The sequence below is a fragment of the Neophocaena asiaeorientalis genome, unplaced genomic scaffold, assembly GCF_003031525.2.
Source record: "Neophocaena asiaeorientalis asiaeorientalis breed wild unplaced genomic scaffold, Neophocaena_asiaeorientalis_V1.1 scaffold671, whole genome shotgun sequence".
In the NCBI taxonomy this organism is placed as follows: domain Eukaryota; kingdom Metazoa; phylum Chordata; class Mammalia; order Artiodactyla; family Phocoenidae; genus Neophocaena; species Neophocaena asiaeorientalis.
Genome location: NW_020175533.1, coordinates 489,314 through 507,506, shown reverse-complemented (window position 1 = coordinate 507,506; position 18,193 = coordinate 489,314). Strand labels below are relative to the sequence as shown.

The following is an 18,193-nucleotide window of genomic DNA, read 5'->3' as shown; positions in this document are numbered from 1 at the left end:
CTTGGCGCGCGCGCGCGTCCTCCCGCCCACCCACGCCACTTCCGACGCAGCGCTTGGTTCAGGTTCCGGGGCGCCGCCGAGCTCCCGGCCTGTGGGTAGCGCGCGGCGTTCTGCGGCGGCCGGGATGGAGGAGGCCGGAGCGGTCGTGGCCACGGCCGGGGAGTCCGAACTGAACTTGTCCCGCCTCACCGTGTCCCCCGAGACCCTGGAGTCGGAGCTGGAGGCGCGGGGCGAGGAGCGGCGCGGCGCGCGGGAGGCGCTGCTGCGGCTGCTGCTGCCACACAACCGTCTGGTGTCGCTGCCGCGAGCGCTGGGCAGCGGCTTTCCGCACCTCCAGCTGTTGGACGTGAGCGGCAACGCGCTGACCGCGTTGGGGCCGGAGCTGCTGGCGCTGCGCGGCCTGCGCACGCTGCTGGCCAAGAACAACCGGCTCGGCGGGCCCGGCTCGCTGCCCAAGGGCCTGGCCCAGTCGCCGCTCTGCCGCAGCCTCCACGTGCTCAACCTTAGCGGGAACTGCTTCCAAGAGGTTCCAGCCTCGCTGCTGGACCTGCGCGCGCTGCACACCCTCAGCCTCGGTGGCAACCAGCTTCAGAACATCCCAGCCGAGATCGAGAACTTGAGGAGGTGAGCGGGTGCCTGCCTGAGAGTAGGGAGGCCCGGGGCGGTGTCCGGGAGCCCCGGGGCCCCGCGCCAGGTCTTGGGGCGCCGTTCGGTTGTCATGTACCTGTCTTAGTCTAGGCTCTTCTTCAACTCTTTGTCTGTGAGTATTGCCCTGCCAACTCAGGGAGTTGTAGTGAAGATCTAATAAGATCGTGGTCGTGACAGCATTTGGTTTGTTGTGTTTGTCCTGTGCAGATCTTCCAGGCAGTTTTTCTGTCGTCTTCTGGGGTCTGGGGGAGTGATCCCAACTGAGTACATACTCAAACAAATGTAAGTCTGAGGTTGCCTCTTGCAACCTTGCTCCGAAGGTTCCTTCCTTGCTCCGAAGTCTTGGGTGGTTTTCCATGCCTGTAGATCAAATTTATGTCTTGCAGCGTGACAGACAAGGTACTCCGATCTGATCCTTGCTTTCCACTACATTTCCTGCTCCATCTTCTCTGTAGCGATATCAGCAAAACTATTTGTGGAATTCACTGAGCTGTGCACTTTACCGGCACCTTATAAGCACTGACTAAATATGTGTTGAATGGATAAAATGCCTCTGTGTTGCTGTTCCCTTTGTCTGGAATGTTGCTTGCATCTGGCAAACTCGTGTTCATCCTTCAAAACCTGTTTTGAGTGTCATTTCTTTGTTTCCTTTCTTTACTGCTTCTTGGACAACAGTTAATTATTGCCTAAACTGTACTTCTTCTGTACCTCCTTCACCCTGCCATTGCACTTATTGATTATAATTATTGCCTACAGATCTGCCTCATCTACTAGATTGTTCGGTAAATATATGTTGAATTAAATGGAAGAAGGAAGCAGAGAAGCAGGGTAACAAAAGTCCCCTAAAGGTGCCCTGCAGGGGAGTGAGAAATAAAGTAAGAGCAAGTGTATTGTCCAAAGTGAAAAAAAAGAATCTTCTATCTGTAAAATATTTTCACATCCTTTATTGAATTTTCTGAGATAACAGAATATTAGAGCTGAAAGGGACCTCAGAGTTAAGTGTAGTGAAAAGAACATTAACCTGAGAATAAGAGCAAAGGAAACCATAAACAAGACAAAAAGACAACCCTCAGGATGGGAGAAAATATTTGCAAATGAAGCAACTGACAAAGGATTAATCTCCAAAATTTACAAGCAGCTTATGCAGCTCAATATCAAAATATCAGCTCGGTGCTTTGTGACCACCTAGAGGGGTGGGATAGGGAGGGTGGGAGGGAGGGAGAAGCAAGAGGGAAGAGATATGGGAACATATGTATATGTATAACTGATTCACTTTGTTATAAAGCAGAAACTAACATACCATTTTAAAGCAGTTATACTCCAATAAAGATGTTAAAAAAAAAGTAATGAGCCTAAATCTATGCTTGACATGTAATAAGCACTAAATAAATGTTTATTATTGTTAAAAAAAAAAAAAAGAACTCTTGGTGTCCCAGCCTTATGCAAGTCACTTTAACATATCCTGACTACAGCTTCCTAATCAGCTAAATTAGGCATTTGGACAAGATGTCCCTTTGTTTACTCACCAACAGATTTTTATTGAGTACCTACCCAGTGTCAGGCACTGTCCTAGGTGCTGGGGTGGGGATACAGTGGTGAACAGGATCCTGCCCTTATGGAGCATTCTAACAGAGGAGACATTAAACACCTGTTAACTTCATTATTTAATTACAGTTGTTATAAGTTCTGTGAAGAAGTACAGAGTGCCTTGAAACAAAGTAACTTAGTTTGGTCTTTGAGCAAGTAACATTTGAATTGAGCTTTTAAAGGAAGAGTAAGAATTAACCAGGAGAGGGTGGGATGGGATCAGTCCAGATTGAAGGAACAGCATGCATGAAAACCCAGAGACAAGAAGGACTGAGGCCAAAATTTTGAAAGGAGGACATTGTACTAGAGCATAGTGAGGAAGTGACCAACAGGGAAAGTGGCAAATATAAATTTGGACCAGATCCCAGGCCATGTCATATCTTGAAGGCCATGGTAAAGCTTGAATTTTATTCTAAGTACACATGGAAGAGTTTTTAAAAAGCACATCTGTCTTGTTGCTGTGCAAGAATGGAGCGGGGAGCAGGTGGAGAGATGAGAAGACATTTTGAAGGCTGGATGGAAGGAGGCTATTCTAGTAGAATGAGAGATGATGGTAGCTTATACCACGGTGATGCTAGGAGAGATAGTAAGAAATATTGATAGAAGGGTTGGAGAGAGATTTAGATGTAAAATTGTCAAGCCTTAGTTCCTTCTAATTTTGATGTTAATTCCAGCATTCTCATTTGAATTTTTTTAATATACTAAGAAAAACTTAGAGCAAATATTACCATCACATGGGGAGAAAGGTAGGCAAAAATCCCATTTATTGAATCCTTACAATGCAGTAAGCCCTGTGGTAGGTCCTCTAAATATGCTTTTCAATTTTCACAATGACTCTGTGACATGAGAAGAAGAAACTGAAGCCCTAAGAAGTAAAGTCTTAAGATCACAAAGCCAATGAGTGGTAGAACTGGATTTGACCTTTGGATCAAACTGGATCTCTGACTTCAAACCCATGAATTTTCCACAGTGACAGAGTAAGGGCTAGAACCTAATTCTTCTGACTTCTGTTCTGTTGAATATGTGATCAGGAGGATTGGCTAAAACCATTTTCCTGATTGACCTGATTTTCTGGGCTGTTTACTGTGGTTTTTGGTCATTGTACCTTTGTCTCCAATTGTATGTAGGCTCTTTTATGTCATTGTTTTCATTCTTCAGTTGTCTGCTCTACTTCTCTTTACTGATAAGAATCAGTAAAGGTTTAGGTTATATGCTCCAAATATAAACTCTAGTTGAATGTAGTCTGAAAGGGTCATGTAGGAATATACTCTTAGAAGTAGAGACAGCCTAGGCAATTGGCCTGAGTCACCCCCTTCTTTTTACAGATGAAGATACTGAGATTTAGTATCAGTGACTTGCTTGAGGCCAGATAGCGACAGGGAGAGTCATGTGCTTCAACCCTCAAAGGCTGCTTACTACTTACTACTAAAATAATACATTAAAGCTTCAAAAATGTAGAGGTAGAGGTTCAGTTACTCAAACCCTAAGGTACCTGCCCAAGAACACCATCTTCTCTTAGAATATACGTGGACTCCCTAGACCTCATTGGTAACATTGATGTATATTGTTTACTATGCCATGTTGCTTTTAAAACCAAGTGAGGTGTTTCTGGGCATTTGGAATCTATCTACCCTCTTTAACGGAAGTTTAAAAAATAATGCAGAGTATATAATCCATATAGAGGTCCCCTTTCTCCCCACCCTCCATCCTTCCAGGAGGGAATAACAAATAAATACTCCTAGCTTAATTGGTGTATTTGATCCTCCAGATTTAGCAGGGTATTTTCATGTATATTTTCTGTATTCTGTTGATCCTTTTCCCTGGTGGTAAAATTTTTGAAAAGTGGTTTTTGAAAGATGATTTTAAAGTATAACAAATAAGTAGATGGTGAAAATCTTACTTTTATGATTAACTTCATTCCCCTGGAGTAAATTAGGCTCAGTGTGAATCATGAGGTTGTGGGTGTAGATTCTTTCCATCAAAATATGAGGTTCTTCTTCAACAAGTAGGTATAATAACTTGCTAGTAGATGGACAAACTTGGTTTTGTCTTACAGTGTTGGAAAAGTAGGTGTAATTCATATTTTGACCTGTTTCTTTTTCTGAACTCTTAACTTTTATTCCTCTCAACTAGCTCAGACATTAACTGAGGAAGAGCTTAATAACTTATCACCCAACGGGTAATAGACTTTGTTAAAGAAAACAAAAGCTCCAGGATTCTTTGGCATCCAGGATGCTAGACACTGGGAGAGTAGGTTTGAGCACAAGTGAGTTTCGTTGGCTCCATTCCCCACAGTCTTTTCTTCTCAGGTAAGAAAAGATTTCCTTCCTTTTTCTGTTCATGATGCCTCTTTCACTGTCTGCCTGATGTGGTTTTAGAAATTAAAGATATGAGAATTGTGATGGAAATAAAAGCTAAATATTAATGTCCTGGACTGTTTTGAAGCTAGTGTGCAATAGGTTGATATCTTACAAAAGAGATGACTCAACCAGATGATAAATAGAATGCAGCAGTAAAGTTTAAATAAAAACTCTTTTCCCCATTTAGAGTCATATTGAGTTTTTTTCTGGCTCTCAATTCTTCCTTCTGACTTCTTTCAATGCCTTAGTGTGGGGCAAGAACCAAGAGATGATTCCTCCATTTGTGCTTCTACTTTTGAACATATAACGGACTTTAAAATCCTGTAGTGAGTATATTTGAAAATGATTTAGTATGGGGATGCTGTCTCAAGAAAACTACTTTCTTTATCCACAGACGTATGGTTCTTATCTTTCTGTGTTTCTCTTATTTTCTATTTTCTGCCTCTTTAGGTACAAACCTGTCTCACTTTAATTCCATCTCCCTTTAACCAATCATAACGTGGGACTAATGTATATGTATATTTTTGTTATATTGAATGTCATTTTTGTTTGGGTGGAGAAGCAAAACATTTCCTCCTTACACCTGTGGTTAAGTTGATTGGCACTAAGTGGACCCTAGTGTATTTTTCCAGTGGGTCACTGGCCCTTCCTATAGGAAAGGTACCCACTTCAGTATCCCTAAGGATTGGAGAGGTGAAATACTTCTCAGGAAACAAATTTAAGGTTGGTCTGTTAACCTTAGACAAAAAAGAAAGGAAGAATTCTTCTCTAAATTTTGTAAATGATTTTCATGTTTTTTGTATTTGTCAAACATCAAAAGAATAGAATTGTTTCACGTCTGATTAACAGAGGTGTAATTTTGACAAATACAAGAACTTTTAAACACTACGGTTTTGCTTTAAATTCAACAATAGTTTCATTTCTCCTTATAGAAAAGCATGTTTGGAAACAGTAGAGCGTGTTTTAGAAATTTAATTCCCACAAATCATTGAAAGGCTTTAAGTCCAAGAACTTTGGAAATTATTTGAGTTTCAAAGTGGTACATAAGCTTGAAAATGTAAATTTAATATGCTGGTTGTATACTCTAATTAATGATACCCATCAGCTGCAAACGAGATTTATATGGTTTTGAAGTCATGAACTTGGTTATATTTTAGAACATCAGATCTTTCTCTGCCAAAGTCACAGTAACAACTAAGGTTTGGCGTCCTTTCTGTCTGTTTACCTCCCCACCAACTCCAGAACACTGAGAGAAGACATTGAGTAGTGACTGACTACCAGACACTAATTTCTCTTGGTTCCTGACTTAACCATATAGGAAGGGCAATATTTATATTTGCTCTCAGACTCACTCTTCCCTTTCATCACTTTCCTTACTTTTCTCCCTCACTAGACTAAATTGCAAGTTGTTATGTAACTATTGAATCCTTTATAAAAGAACTTCCAAGTTTGCTAAAAATTTTTCCCAACTGTCTCATTAAAATTGTTCTTTTTCCAGAGAAGTTTCTGTTTTGGACTCCAAATATTCTTTTCTACTCTATTCTGTTCTATTCTAGTAGCTCTCATCATTGAAAAATAGAAATTTCTCAGTAACTGAGTAGTAACTTATAATCTGTAAGCTCAAAAAATCCTGCCTAGGAACCTTTTTCACCAGTGTTTAAACACTTATATGTAGGGGAATTCAGTTTTGTATCCAGACCATTGATTTTTGCCACAAGGTAATCCTTAAAGGAGAAAAAAATAGCCTATCAGGGTTAAGTGTTCTGCTTACTTTTACTGAGCATTGTAAATCTAAAGAGAGAAATGCAGTCTTGAAAAGATTTACACAATAAGAAATAGTAGCATTAATATATTTTTATTTTTTTCATTAATATATTTTTAGAATGACAAAACTTCAGATTCAAATTGGCTTTTTGAATCACCACACATCAAGGAAGGCTGAGATTATGAAATACAGATAAGAAAGTCAACAAATGGAAGAAATTGTATCTGAGAAACTATGTATAAAGGCCATCTGTAAAGGACTTTAAAATAAGTTTGTTTCCTAACTTCAGAGAGATAAAGGAGGGAACTTCATCAGTGAAAGAAGAATAAGAAGTTTTAAAACTGACAACTATGAAAACCCCAATCGGAATTTCTAGAAATAAAAATATATAATTAGGAACTCAGTGGGCTGAATGGTAGACTGGAGTCAGCTGATGCGTAGTGAATCAGTAAGCTAAAAGATCTTACTGAGGCATTCTGGAATGCAGCACAAAAAAATAAAGAAACGGAACGTATGAAAGAAATGTTAAGAGAAATGGAAAATAGACTCTGAAGTTCAAAGTGCTGTTTGCTAGGAATTCCAGAAAGAGAATAGAGAGAATGTAGGAAAGGCAATGCCAGAAGTAATAGTAGCTGAGAATTTCCCACGATTAAAGAAAGAGAGCACTCTGAACTGGTATCTTGACACATCATAATAAAACTGTAGAACAAGAAGGATAAAGAAAAAAGACCCTAAAAATTCCTAATAAGAAAAAAAACAGATTACCTACAAAGGAATATGGGCTGTAATAAGATAGTAGAACAGTATCTTCCTCCTGGTAAGGAAAAGTAACTGTCAACCTAGAATTTTATGCCCAGCCAAGCTATTACTCAGGTGTGAAGGGAAAAAATAAGAAATCAGAGACAAAGCACTCAAACATTAACAACTGTGAGTCCTTACTGAAAGAACTTCTACAGGCTGTACTTGAAGAAAAATGAACTTGAAAAGAAATAGCAAGTGCCCAGAACAGTGGTGAGCAGAGAAATTGGTAAAACATATTGATGACTGAGTAATTATTGATTGGGAATAAATAAATTTCAATTTATTTTCAAATCAAGGTAGAACTAATCATGGATGCTGATATGAAGATGACAGAGAAGTGAGCATGGTTGTATATTTGGGAGTGAGAGGGAGAGCAAAGGAAATTGAAGGGGCAACTACTAGCAAAATACATGTAGCATGTGCAATTCAAAATAATGGAGTGGGACAAAAGGAAACTTGATGAACCCAGCAGAAGGCAGACAGAAGAGAAAAAGATATTGAGATATACCATGGTAAAGAAAACACAAGTGCAAATGTATCAACAGTCAGGTTGTGCACTGTTTACAAGAGTTACACTTGAAATACCCCAATATGTTTAAAGTTAAGGTGTAGAAAAAGATGTACGAAGCAAATCTCTATCATTTCATACCTGGACTCAACTGCCTTAGGCTCCAGTCTGGTCTTCCTGCTTCCACTCCTCCCATTGCACTTGCCTGTCCCTGCCACTTCTGCTGTTTTTCAAACAATAACCAAAGTGATCCTTCTAAAGTGTAAGTCAAGTTACACAACTGGCCTTTGTTCAAACCCCTTCTACCTAGGATAAATTCAGAATCCTTGCTAAGGCCTGAAGGGCCCTCTGTGATCTGGCTTTCCCAGGCTACCTTTCTGACTTCTCTGACCACCACTCTCCCCACCTCTGTCACCCTGATGTACCCACACTGGCTGTGTTGCTCTTTCACAGCACACCAAGCTTTTTTCCACTGCAGGGATTTGTACTCACTCAGTCATTCCATTCAGATCTCTGTTAAAGTGTCATCTCCTAAGAGAAACCTTTTCTGACCACCCTATCTACAGTATCACTTCCATCAACATCTGATTGATTACCTGTTTTCCTTTGTAGCACTTAAAGCTATCTGGCATAATATATATACATTCATTGACTTACTGTCTCTCTCACTAAAATGTAGGCTTCTTAAAGTCAAGAACTTGGTCTTATTTACATTATATTCCCTGGAATAGTGCCTGGCACATGGTCGGTGCCTAGTTCATATTTATTGACTATATGATATATAGTAATGTTATTCAATTTTAAAGAAGAGGAAACTGGGGCATAATGAGATTTAGTAATGGGCCCAAGTTCTCGTACTGGTAAATGGTGGAGCTAGGATTAAATAAATACTAACAAAAACAGGTAGGCAGTATTGATAATCAGAGGCGATAGATTTTACGGCAAAATGGATTAGAAGGAAGAATGAGAAATGCTTCATGTGAATTAAGGAACGATGCAACAAGAAGGTTTAACCATCATGAACCTGAATGTATCTTCAATATAGCTTCCATATTTTGAGGAGAAAGAGAGCAAAAATTGACAGAACTATAAAGGGAAAACCATGGTTCAGGTAGGAAACTAACCACCAGAGTAAGAAGGTGAAATGATGAGACACTATAAAAAATTTGAATTGCACAGCTAACAGGCTCAATCCTAATAACTACACATTCTTTTTACACCTATAAAATGTGAACAAAAATAGACCATGCTCTAGACCACAGAGGAACAAGGTTATGCAGAACATATGTTTAACAACAACAAAGCTCTCAACAAGCTAAGAGAAAGCCATATAACCCATGAGAAAAAGGGGTAAAGGATAGAAACGCAATTCTCTAAAGATGTACGAATGGTCAAAACATAAAAACATGCTAAACGTCACTAATAATTAGAGATTACTAGTACAGAATGGTATCATTTTTCACACCAGCTAAATAGTAAAAAGTAGAATAAAAACGTTAAAGCAGGTGATGATATTAAGTGTTGGCAGGGCTGTAGGGTAAAGAGTGCTCTTAAATGCTAATTGTGGATTGTAATTAGCTATAACTGCAGGGTAATTTGGCTTTTTCTTTTAACATTACAGCTTGTACCCTAAAATCTGCCACTTCTCAGGCCCTTCCCCTGGAACTCTGATTTACTGGATCTGAGCAGGGCCTAGATTTTGTAGCTTTAAAAGTATCCCAGTTAATTCTTATCCTGGAAGTTTGGGTAACAGTTTAGTAGGCTGTTTTTCCCTACATTTAAAGGTGTCTTAAAAGAATGATAATGTCTACTGAGCAGATTTAACAGGAAGACAAAAGTAACATAGTTATGGGTAAGATCTATATGTATACATTTCATTGATATTTATATAGTAAGAACTGATTCTGCCATCATCAACTGAAAAAATCTTTTGGAGAGACTTTCTACAGTCATCACCACAAGGAGCAGCAGTACATTTTGGTGCAATATATGCTATGTCTAAAATGTTGTTAACTTATTATTAGAAAACAGGATAATTATCTAGAACTTTAATTTCATAATAGTGGTCAGTTTTACGTAATTTAGTTAGCCTCCTGAAGACTGCATTTGCCATAATAAGAGCAAAGAAGAAACATAAACTTCCCCTGTGTTTTTCTACTCTTCAAAAGAAAAAGCTAGTGGTTTTCCCCTTCCCATTGCCTAGTAATGCGTTGAATCCAAACCCACCAGCGCGAATACAGGGCTCCTGTAATTTGGCCTTTATCCAGCTGTATCTCTGGGTTCCTCAACATGAATTCTCTTCTTATGTGTTAAAAGGTATACTCATTATCCCATAAAAACCCTTCTTCCGACCTGGAGGTCCTCCTTCCTCCTACCCTAAATGGGCTAAATTCATAGTCCAGCTGAAATCACAACACTTTTGGGAGCCTTTCCAATCAGAACTAATGTCTTTTTTTTTTATTTCTCTACTTTTTAAACTCCTATATCATTTATGGATTGTTCTGCTTATTTTGGTATTTTAATCATGTTATGCTTATTTGGGATCTTGTTTTGCATTTAATTATAAATGTGGTGTGTCTTGTCTGCTTACCTATAATATAAGCTCCCTGAAGATTGCATTATTCCTCCAGAGACCGTATAGCACATAGAAAGCCTGAGTAAAACATTTGTGGAATGAATAAACAATATATGTTCATTGTAATAAAGGTAATGGGGTACTTGTTCAAATTTTGGTTTTTTTGTTTTTTTTCATTTATTTTTGCAGTTTAGAGTGTTTATATCTTGGAGGAAACTTCATCAAAGAAATCCCGCCAGAATTAGGAAATTTACCTTCTCTAAATTACTTGGTATTATGTGACAACAAAATCCAAAGTGTGCCTCCTCAGCTTTCACAGTGAGTATTTTCAGGCAGTTTATGTACACACAGAGATACATGCTTAGGAATTATCATCCTGCATTCACCCACGTGATTTGTATGTGGAAAAGAATTAAGTGTTCTCAAAGTAAATGATACATGAGAATGAAAGTTCTGAGGTGTGTTATGAATTGGGTGGCTTATTTTTAATTTTACTTTTAAATGCTCTGATATATTCCTCAAAATCGTTGAGCCTCTTTTCTTTTTTTTTATTATCTTTTAAAAATTTTATTGACGTATAGTTGATTTACAATGTTGTATTAATTTCTGCTGTACAGTAAAGTGATTCAGTTATACATACATTTTTTTTCATATTCTGTTCTGTTATGGTTTATCACAGAATATTGAATATAGCTCTCTGTGCTATACAGTATGACTTTGTTGTTTATCCATCCTATATATAATAGTTTGCATCTGCTAATCCCAAACTCCCAATCCTTCCCTCCCTCACCCCTCCTTCCCCTTGGCAACCAGAAGTCTGTTCTCTGTCTGTGAGTCTGTTTCTGTTTTGTAGATAGGTTCATTTGTGTCCTATTTTAGATTCCACATATAAGTGATATCATATGGTGTTTGTCTTTCTGTTTGTCTTACTTCACTTAGTATGATAATGTCCAGGTCCATCCATGTTGCTGCAAATGGCATTATTTCATTCTTTTATAGGGCTGAGTAGTATTCCATTGTGTATATATACGACATCTTCTTTATCCAGTCATATGTTGATGGACATTTAGGTTGTTTCCATGTCTTGGCTATTGCAAATAGTGCTACTATGAACATAGAGGTGCATGTATCTTTTTGAATTATAGTTTTGTCTGAATATATGTTCAGGAGTGTGATTGTTGGATCATATGGCAACTCTATTTTTAGTTTTTTGGGGAACCTCCATACTGTTTTCCATAGTTGTTGAGCCTCTTTTCTGTAATCAAAAATAGAGTATTACTTTGGCATAGATTCCCCAAGGTTTTATGGGATTTTATTGATTTATATTTGATATGAAGCATTCCTATCCTAATGAGATAATGTGAAGGATCTTTATTCCTGTTGCATTTAAAATCTTTCCTTTTTTAGGTATCTGAATGATAAAGCATGCCAAAAATAAAACCCTTTAAATCTAGCATTTAAATCAGCTAACACATCAGAATACTCTCTAAGTATTTTAAGCTCTCTAAGATTCCATGGGCAAAAGTCCTTCATGACATATACAAGTATGGGCTCTAATTTAGTTTCAGCACCTTTTAATTTTACTTCCATTGACCTTAATCTTAATTGCTCATTCTTGCGAGGAAATTGAGTCCTTCCCTTAACTTTCTGAGTAGTTTTCTTGCTTATGGTGGTTGATTTTTGTATTGCATTCATTCTAGGTTGCATTCACTTCGTTCCCTCAGTCTTCACAATAACTTGCTGACATACCTGCCTCGAGAGATCCTCAACCTTATTCATTTGGAAGAATTGAGTTTGCGAGGAAATCCATTGGTTGTTCGTTTTGTTAGAGATTTAACGTATGATCCTCCAACTCTCCTGGAGTTAGCTGCACGGACCATTAAAATTCGAAATATTTCCTATACTCCCTATGATCTTCCTGGGAATCTTCTTAGATACTTGAGTTTAGCCAGCAATTGCCCAAACCCAAAGTGTGGAGGTAAGTTAATTCAGTGTCCTTGTTTCCCATTCATTTAGTTACTTTTAAATTAATGATCTAAATGTTGTTTTAATTAGCTGTCTTCTTTCAGGCAGTTTGTTTGTTTGCCTTATTTCACCCTTTTACCTTCCTTCCTTCCTTCCTTCCTTCCTCCCTCCCTCCCTCCCTCCCTCCCTCCTTCCTTCCCTCCCTCCTTTTCTTCTTTCTTTCTTTATTTCTTATTTTCATGGTACTTCAGGATTCATACACAGGGAAAATACCCAGAAAGTCTCATCTTTCTTGGAACTGTCATAGGATAAGGTAAATTGGTAACATGAGAGGAAACAGAAAGCATAAACAGTTCTAATTGCTTTAGAAGAGTCTCTAAAATGTTTGGCCACCTTTCATATTTATTTGAAGGACATTTTCTTAGACTCACCATTCTGAGTATCAGGTACCTTTATAGAGTACAATTCAAGGTGTACGAGAATAGGCTGAATGTGTGCCAGTTTCAGAATGTACCCTGGAATTCTCTATTCTTTTAAATCCATGCTTCAAAATTTCTTGAGTTTAGAGAGAGCTAAACAAATAATATAATGTAAGACAGTGTAAAGTAGGAATCCAAAATACTGTTGGAAACCAAAGGAGGGAGAGAGCACATTTATTAGATCTAGAAAAGATGAGACAATTCTCGAAGTATGAGTTGAATTTTGAAATGGTTTGATTGAGGATAGAAAACTTTTCAGATGGAGAGAGTAAAATTGGAAACAAAACAATATGGGGCAGAATGTTGGATGAGTAATAATTTGGTTCAAATGTACAGTTAAGGGAGTAATGAGAGAAGAGTAAAAGATACATTGAGGCCAGATTGTGAAGGGCCTGAAGTGCCAGTGTGTGGAGGGGAGTTGGTGAATGATAGCAGGTCATTTTATTTTGGCTCTCTCATAAAAGACTACTTTTTTAAAAATCCAATTTAATGGGGGTACAGAAAGGTTTTTATTATTGTAGGATAATTGTAGGTGCCAGGGAAATGCTGCATAAATACGATCAGAGCCAGCTGAGGTTTTCCCCAGATGTCCCGTCAGGCCTTGAAAACAGTTATAATGTTAAACAGAGAGAAGGTGATTTAAGTTTCTCAAAGAATATTAAAAGGTAAAAAAGTTACTACTAGTTTAAAAAAGAAAAATGACACTACTCTGAGCCATTTCTGGCCACTTAACTTTTAGAAGTAGAGACTGCCGTGCCAAGTTAGAAGTACTTAGATTTTCTCTGTGAACTCTCCTTCTGAAGTTGGCTTTAGCAGTGGCAAGAGACAACACTCACACCAGACCTTCAGGCTTCATAGTCTGTATCTAATCTCTTGGAATCTATCCTTTTCTAGAAATAAACCTCTACAGGAAGTCTCTTTTCTCTCTTAAATGGTTTCTTAATGAGTTCTTTAGTATACTGCCGTGTTATTTGTCTTAGGAACAAAAATACTTTTTAAATTATTAGCTTAAAATTTTGAGATAATATCTGAAGTGAACCATTGACATTTTCCCCCTCAGATTCCCTAGTTACTGAACTCTAAGTTAAACAAAAGTAATTTTCTATTTTGTGAGATATTGCCTTTGTATAGTGTGAGATCTTACAGATGACAAGATAGTATTATACTATTTTAGCTCTTGGTAACTATAATTATTTTATTACTTCCATTTGTTTCAGAAAGCTAACTCATTTGGGGGGATTTATTGTTAATGATTGATCAGTTAACTGAATCTGTCTACTTTTCTGAATTGTTCAAAGTAACATACCATGAATTTCCCTTTTTAAACTATGAATTATACTTACTACAGGATCAAAAAATTAGAAAGTTAATGGAGAAGTAACAGAAAAAAATTTAATGGGAGAAAAATTGTTTCTCCTTTGCTTGGACCACATCTTTTTATTTTGGTCCCTTATGTGATATACAGAGTAGTTGGTGCCAGAGGAGTCCTAGGTAGAGTATAAACGTTGAGATTCTTCTCCAGAGAGGTGATGGGACGCAGGGTTCTAGCGGTTCCGGTTATACTGCAACCATTGTGACAGCCTTCATGGGTTAGAGATGTGCAATATCTAGTAGGAGGAGCAGCTAGAAGCCCACGAAACAGCAACCTCTGCTTTCCTGTCATCTCTAGCTGTATTTTTACTTAGCTGAAGGACCACAGTTCAGGAGCACTAAATTAGGACTCAGAAGAGCTGAATACTAGTTTCAGTTTACTTAGCAATATATAATTGCCTGAAAGTCAAGTGAGATCAGTAGTGAAACAGCTTTGAAGCTGTAGATTTTAGACCCTGTGGAAATAGGATGACATTTTGTTACTTTTAATTTTTCCTTCCCAATACATAAAGACAGGGGTACTAAAAGTCGTCTCCTTTCTGCAAATTTTGGGTATAACAACTAATTCTTTAAGATCATTATCAAGACTCTAGGGTAGTACCAAGGAGGGGCTTGGGGGATGGAGAAAGGGCACTTTAGGTATCCTGTAATCTCCATCAGCCACCGTCCACCAAGTCACCCAGAGAAAACAAGCCAAGTAAATAGTGTCCTTTTTGTTTGTTTGTTTTTTGTTTTTTGCGGTACGCGGGCCTCTCACTGTTGTGGCCTCTCCCGTTGCGGAGCACAGGCTCCGGACGCACAGGCTCAGCAGCCATGGTTCACGGGCCTAGCCGCTCCACGGCATGTGGGATCTTCCCGGACTGGGGCACGAACCTGTGTCCCCTGCATCGGCAGGCGGACTCTCAACCACTGCACCACCAGGGAAGCCCAATAGTGTCCTTTTAATGCCAGCTCTCTTTAAGATAAATCTCCTAGCCTTCTCTTTGTAGTCCATCCCTAAGACCTTCCAGTACTTCTATAAACAATTATGGGAGCAGCCACTACCTCTGCTTAAGATTCTCAAAAGAGAAGACTATAAGACATTTCTTCAGAATGCTGGAGATAGGGTTGAAAAAGAAAATGTGGCTCTTTGCTTTGTAATGATTACTTTGTCCTTATTCCTTCTTCTCTCCAGGAGTCTACTTTGATTGCTGCGTCAGACAAATTAAATTTGTGGACTTCTGTGGGAAATACCGTCTCCCCCTGATGCACTACCTGTGTTCACCGGAATGCTCTTCCCCTTGCAGCTCTGCCTCTCACAGCTCCACATCCCAGAGTGAATCTGACTCAGAAGATGAAGCCAGTGTGGCTGCACACAGAATGCAGAAGGTTCTTCTTGGTTGAAAAGGGAAGCAGGGCGGTGTGAAACACTAAAAGACTGAGCAGAGGTGGTTAGAAAAGAGAATAGACTTGGAAGTTCACTAGAAACCGTACCTTCATCTTAAATGTCCATGACGGAGTTGGAGATGGTGTAAAAGATTTTGTGTTTCTAGCCATTCAGCAGGAATGAGTCCAGTTCCATGTTTGGATTCTTTTAATATAATTCACTCTGAATGGCAGTTTCAGATTTAGCTGATTGTTTGCAGTTTTCACTCAAGTTTTGCATGAATCACACAGCAGAATGGAACATCCTGAAGAGCAGTGCTATAATAAACCATGAGTGTTAACTTGTGATAGTTGATATGAAGATAGAAATGATCAAAGATGTCATCTTTACCAGAGTTGTCCTTGAGTTTAGGTTGAACACTATACCGTAACAGGATTAGCCCTACATTCTTGTATTGCCCATATGTCTAGATTACAGAGTTATTCAGATAAGCTCACAGATGGTTACATAGGACCTAAACCTTTCTCAGTTACTGACTGGTAAAGTAAGGGATATAACTTTCATGTGGGGTTTTAAAACTCTTCACTTCTGCTCCTTTGTTCTATATGATTGTTGTTACCCTTGTATAATCCAGCAATGACTGTAATAGTGCCTTAATCATAACAAGGATTTAGAAATTTATTCAAGAAATGATACCAGAGCAGCCTATAACCTGACATACTATGCAGAACACTTTAAAATATGCTTTAACGGGACTAGGTAAACAGCTGTATATCTGACATCTGAGCTCATAGCCACCTTAACTTCATTTTTTGTTTAAACAAATCACTTTTATAATTAATGGGAGGCCACAATCTTGATCAGTCTGTTCATCATAAGACAGAATAATAGTTTTGTTTTGTTTTGTTTTTGTGGTATGCGGGCCTCTCACTGTTGTGGTCTCTCCCATTGCGGAGCACAGGCTCCGGACGCGCAGGCTCAGCGGCCATGGCTCACGGGCCTAGCCGCTCCGCGGCGTGTGGGATCTTCCCGGACCAGGGCACGAACCTGTGTTCCCTGCATCGGCATGCAGACTCTCAACCACTGCGCCACCAGGGAAGCCCAGAATAATAGTTTTTAATGGAAAAATCTGTCAGATTTCTTTTAACAGAAAAGAGATGTAAGATAGGAAACTTCTTTATGTCTTGCGTTAAAGGAGTGGGAAAATGATTTTAAAGGTTTTAGCAGTCCAGTATGACTCCTTTGCCTGTGTGTACTGAACTGTAACTTCCTCTAATTTTAAAGAAAAACTAGAGAAACATTACAAGTGAAATAAAATTGGGCACAGCAGTCATTGTGTTTTTACACAATAGAAGAGTTTCCAAAACAAGTTTAACCATGGAGTAGTTTTTGAAAATAATATATTGATAAAATATTTTAAATGTATTAAATATACCCTTAAAGTACAGCAGAAAAATGGTTTCACAAATTGCCAGTAGAAATGACAAATGTTTACTAACTAGTATGTAGTAAAAATTGAGTAACAGTACAACTGTAAGTTGACATTGTAAAATAAAATACATAGCACACATTAGCAATCGTTAGCTAACTAATCTGTAATAACGTAATGGTCTGTTGGTAAATACTACCTGTAGAGTAATACAAAGGTCAGAAACACATTGGAACATCAGATGATCTCCCTTCTGACTTCTGGCATTCATGACTGGGGCACACCATTTCCTAAAAGCAAGTTGTATAATAATGATATGTACATATGTTAGGTTTTTGTCACATATATTTTTTATTTTAGAAGAAAATATACTGTAGGATAGTTTGTTTGTTTATTATATGTTAATTCATGAAACATCATGAGAGTTTCATGACTGCAGTTGTGAAACGCTGCTATAGAGTGAATCCCTTCACTCTGTTGTAATAAGATTCTTTTCTCCTTTTGATCCAGAAATTTTCTGACTGTAGAAGTAATGTAGTATCTTTCTACTGCCTAGCAAAGTAGTACATGGGTGATTATATCATAAAATGGAAGTAATAAAAAGTCTTTGTTTACTTCTCCATTTGAGCCACAGCAGGCTGTGTATTACAAAATTATAAAAGATAAAAGATGATTTAGGCAGTACCTAAATGACAAAGCCCAAAGTGTTTTGTAAGTAAGTGATTTAGGTAAGATACATAAAATATTTTCATAGAAAATAAATAATGTATTCATAGTAAAATAAATTGATAGGACCAAATTTTTCTGGCTTAAACTCCTCGGTTTACTTCCTAATTAATTACCAGTTTGATCTAAGAAACCGCTTGGGTAATCTTCTAAGAGTTAGTCTTTGTGAAATAAACAGGTAGATATGTAAATAGATGCTTAACCTTGCCAGAAGATACACTGATTGATCTTTTACAGATGTAAATAGATCCAACCAGAAACAGTTTCTAGCCTTTGCTATGTAATGTAGATATATACATTGTATACAGCAAAATGTCTTTCAACAAAATGTTTGTTATGCTTCTCTATATGTACATTTGAAAATCTCTGATCAGTATGCAGCTCTCTTTGGTGACTTTTACTGAAGTCTACATTTTAGCTGTTAGTTTTATCTTTTTTTAATCTTTGACCTAACCTTTTATAAGAGCTGCTAATAATTTCTAAGCTTTCCCGTTTCTTTTCTCTACCTTCCCTGTTTTCATAACTGGTGACTGTAGAAATTAACCAGAAGTGAGTTACAGTTCCAGAGTCATATAGCTAACTATGTATTTAAATTGAAAGTCTCTCTAGTTGC

At 38.2% G+C, this 18,193-nt stretch overlaps 1 protein-coding gene across 2 annotated transcripts; it reads left to right on the top strand.

The window, feature by feature from the left end:
• Positions 1-66: 66 nt before the first annotated feature.
• On the top strand, positions 67-16,411 carry LRRC58 (leucine rich repeat containing 58). Of its 2 annotated transcripts, XM_024769282.1 has the most exons (4): positions 67-624; positions 10,434-10,562; positions 11,945-12,222; positions 15,234-16,411. In XM_024769282.1, exons 1-4 carry the CDS (start codon positions 125-127, stop codon positions 15,440-15,442), a joined length of 1,116 nt encoding a protein of 371 aa, XP_024625050.1. In that variant the 5' UTR covers positions 67-124; the 3' UTR covers positions 15,443-16,411. The 2 variants fall into 2 exon arrangements, with proteins under 2 accessions (XP_024625050.1, XP_024625049.1); XM_024769281.1 differs by lacking the exon at positions 10,434-10,562 and having other exon boundaries at positions 85-624.
• The last annotated feature ends 1,782 nt before the right edge of the window (positions 16,412-18,193 follow it).

Coding starts and splice junctions, on each gene's coding strand:
- LRRC58 (XM_024769282.1), top strand. CDS start 125: ATGGAGGAGGCCGGAGCGGTCGTGGCCACGGCCGGGGAGTCCGAACTG. Junction 625..10,433: donor GAGATCGAGAACTTGAGGAG/GTGAGCGGGTGC, acceptor TTATTTTTGCAG/TTTAGAGTGTTTATATCTTG. Junction 12,223..15,233: donor CCCAAACCCAAAGTGTGGAG/GTAAGTTAATTC, acceptor TCTTCTCTCCAG/GAGTCTACTTTGATTGCTGC.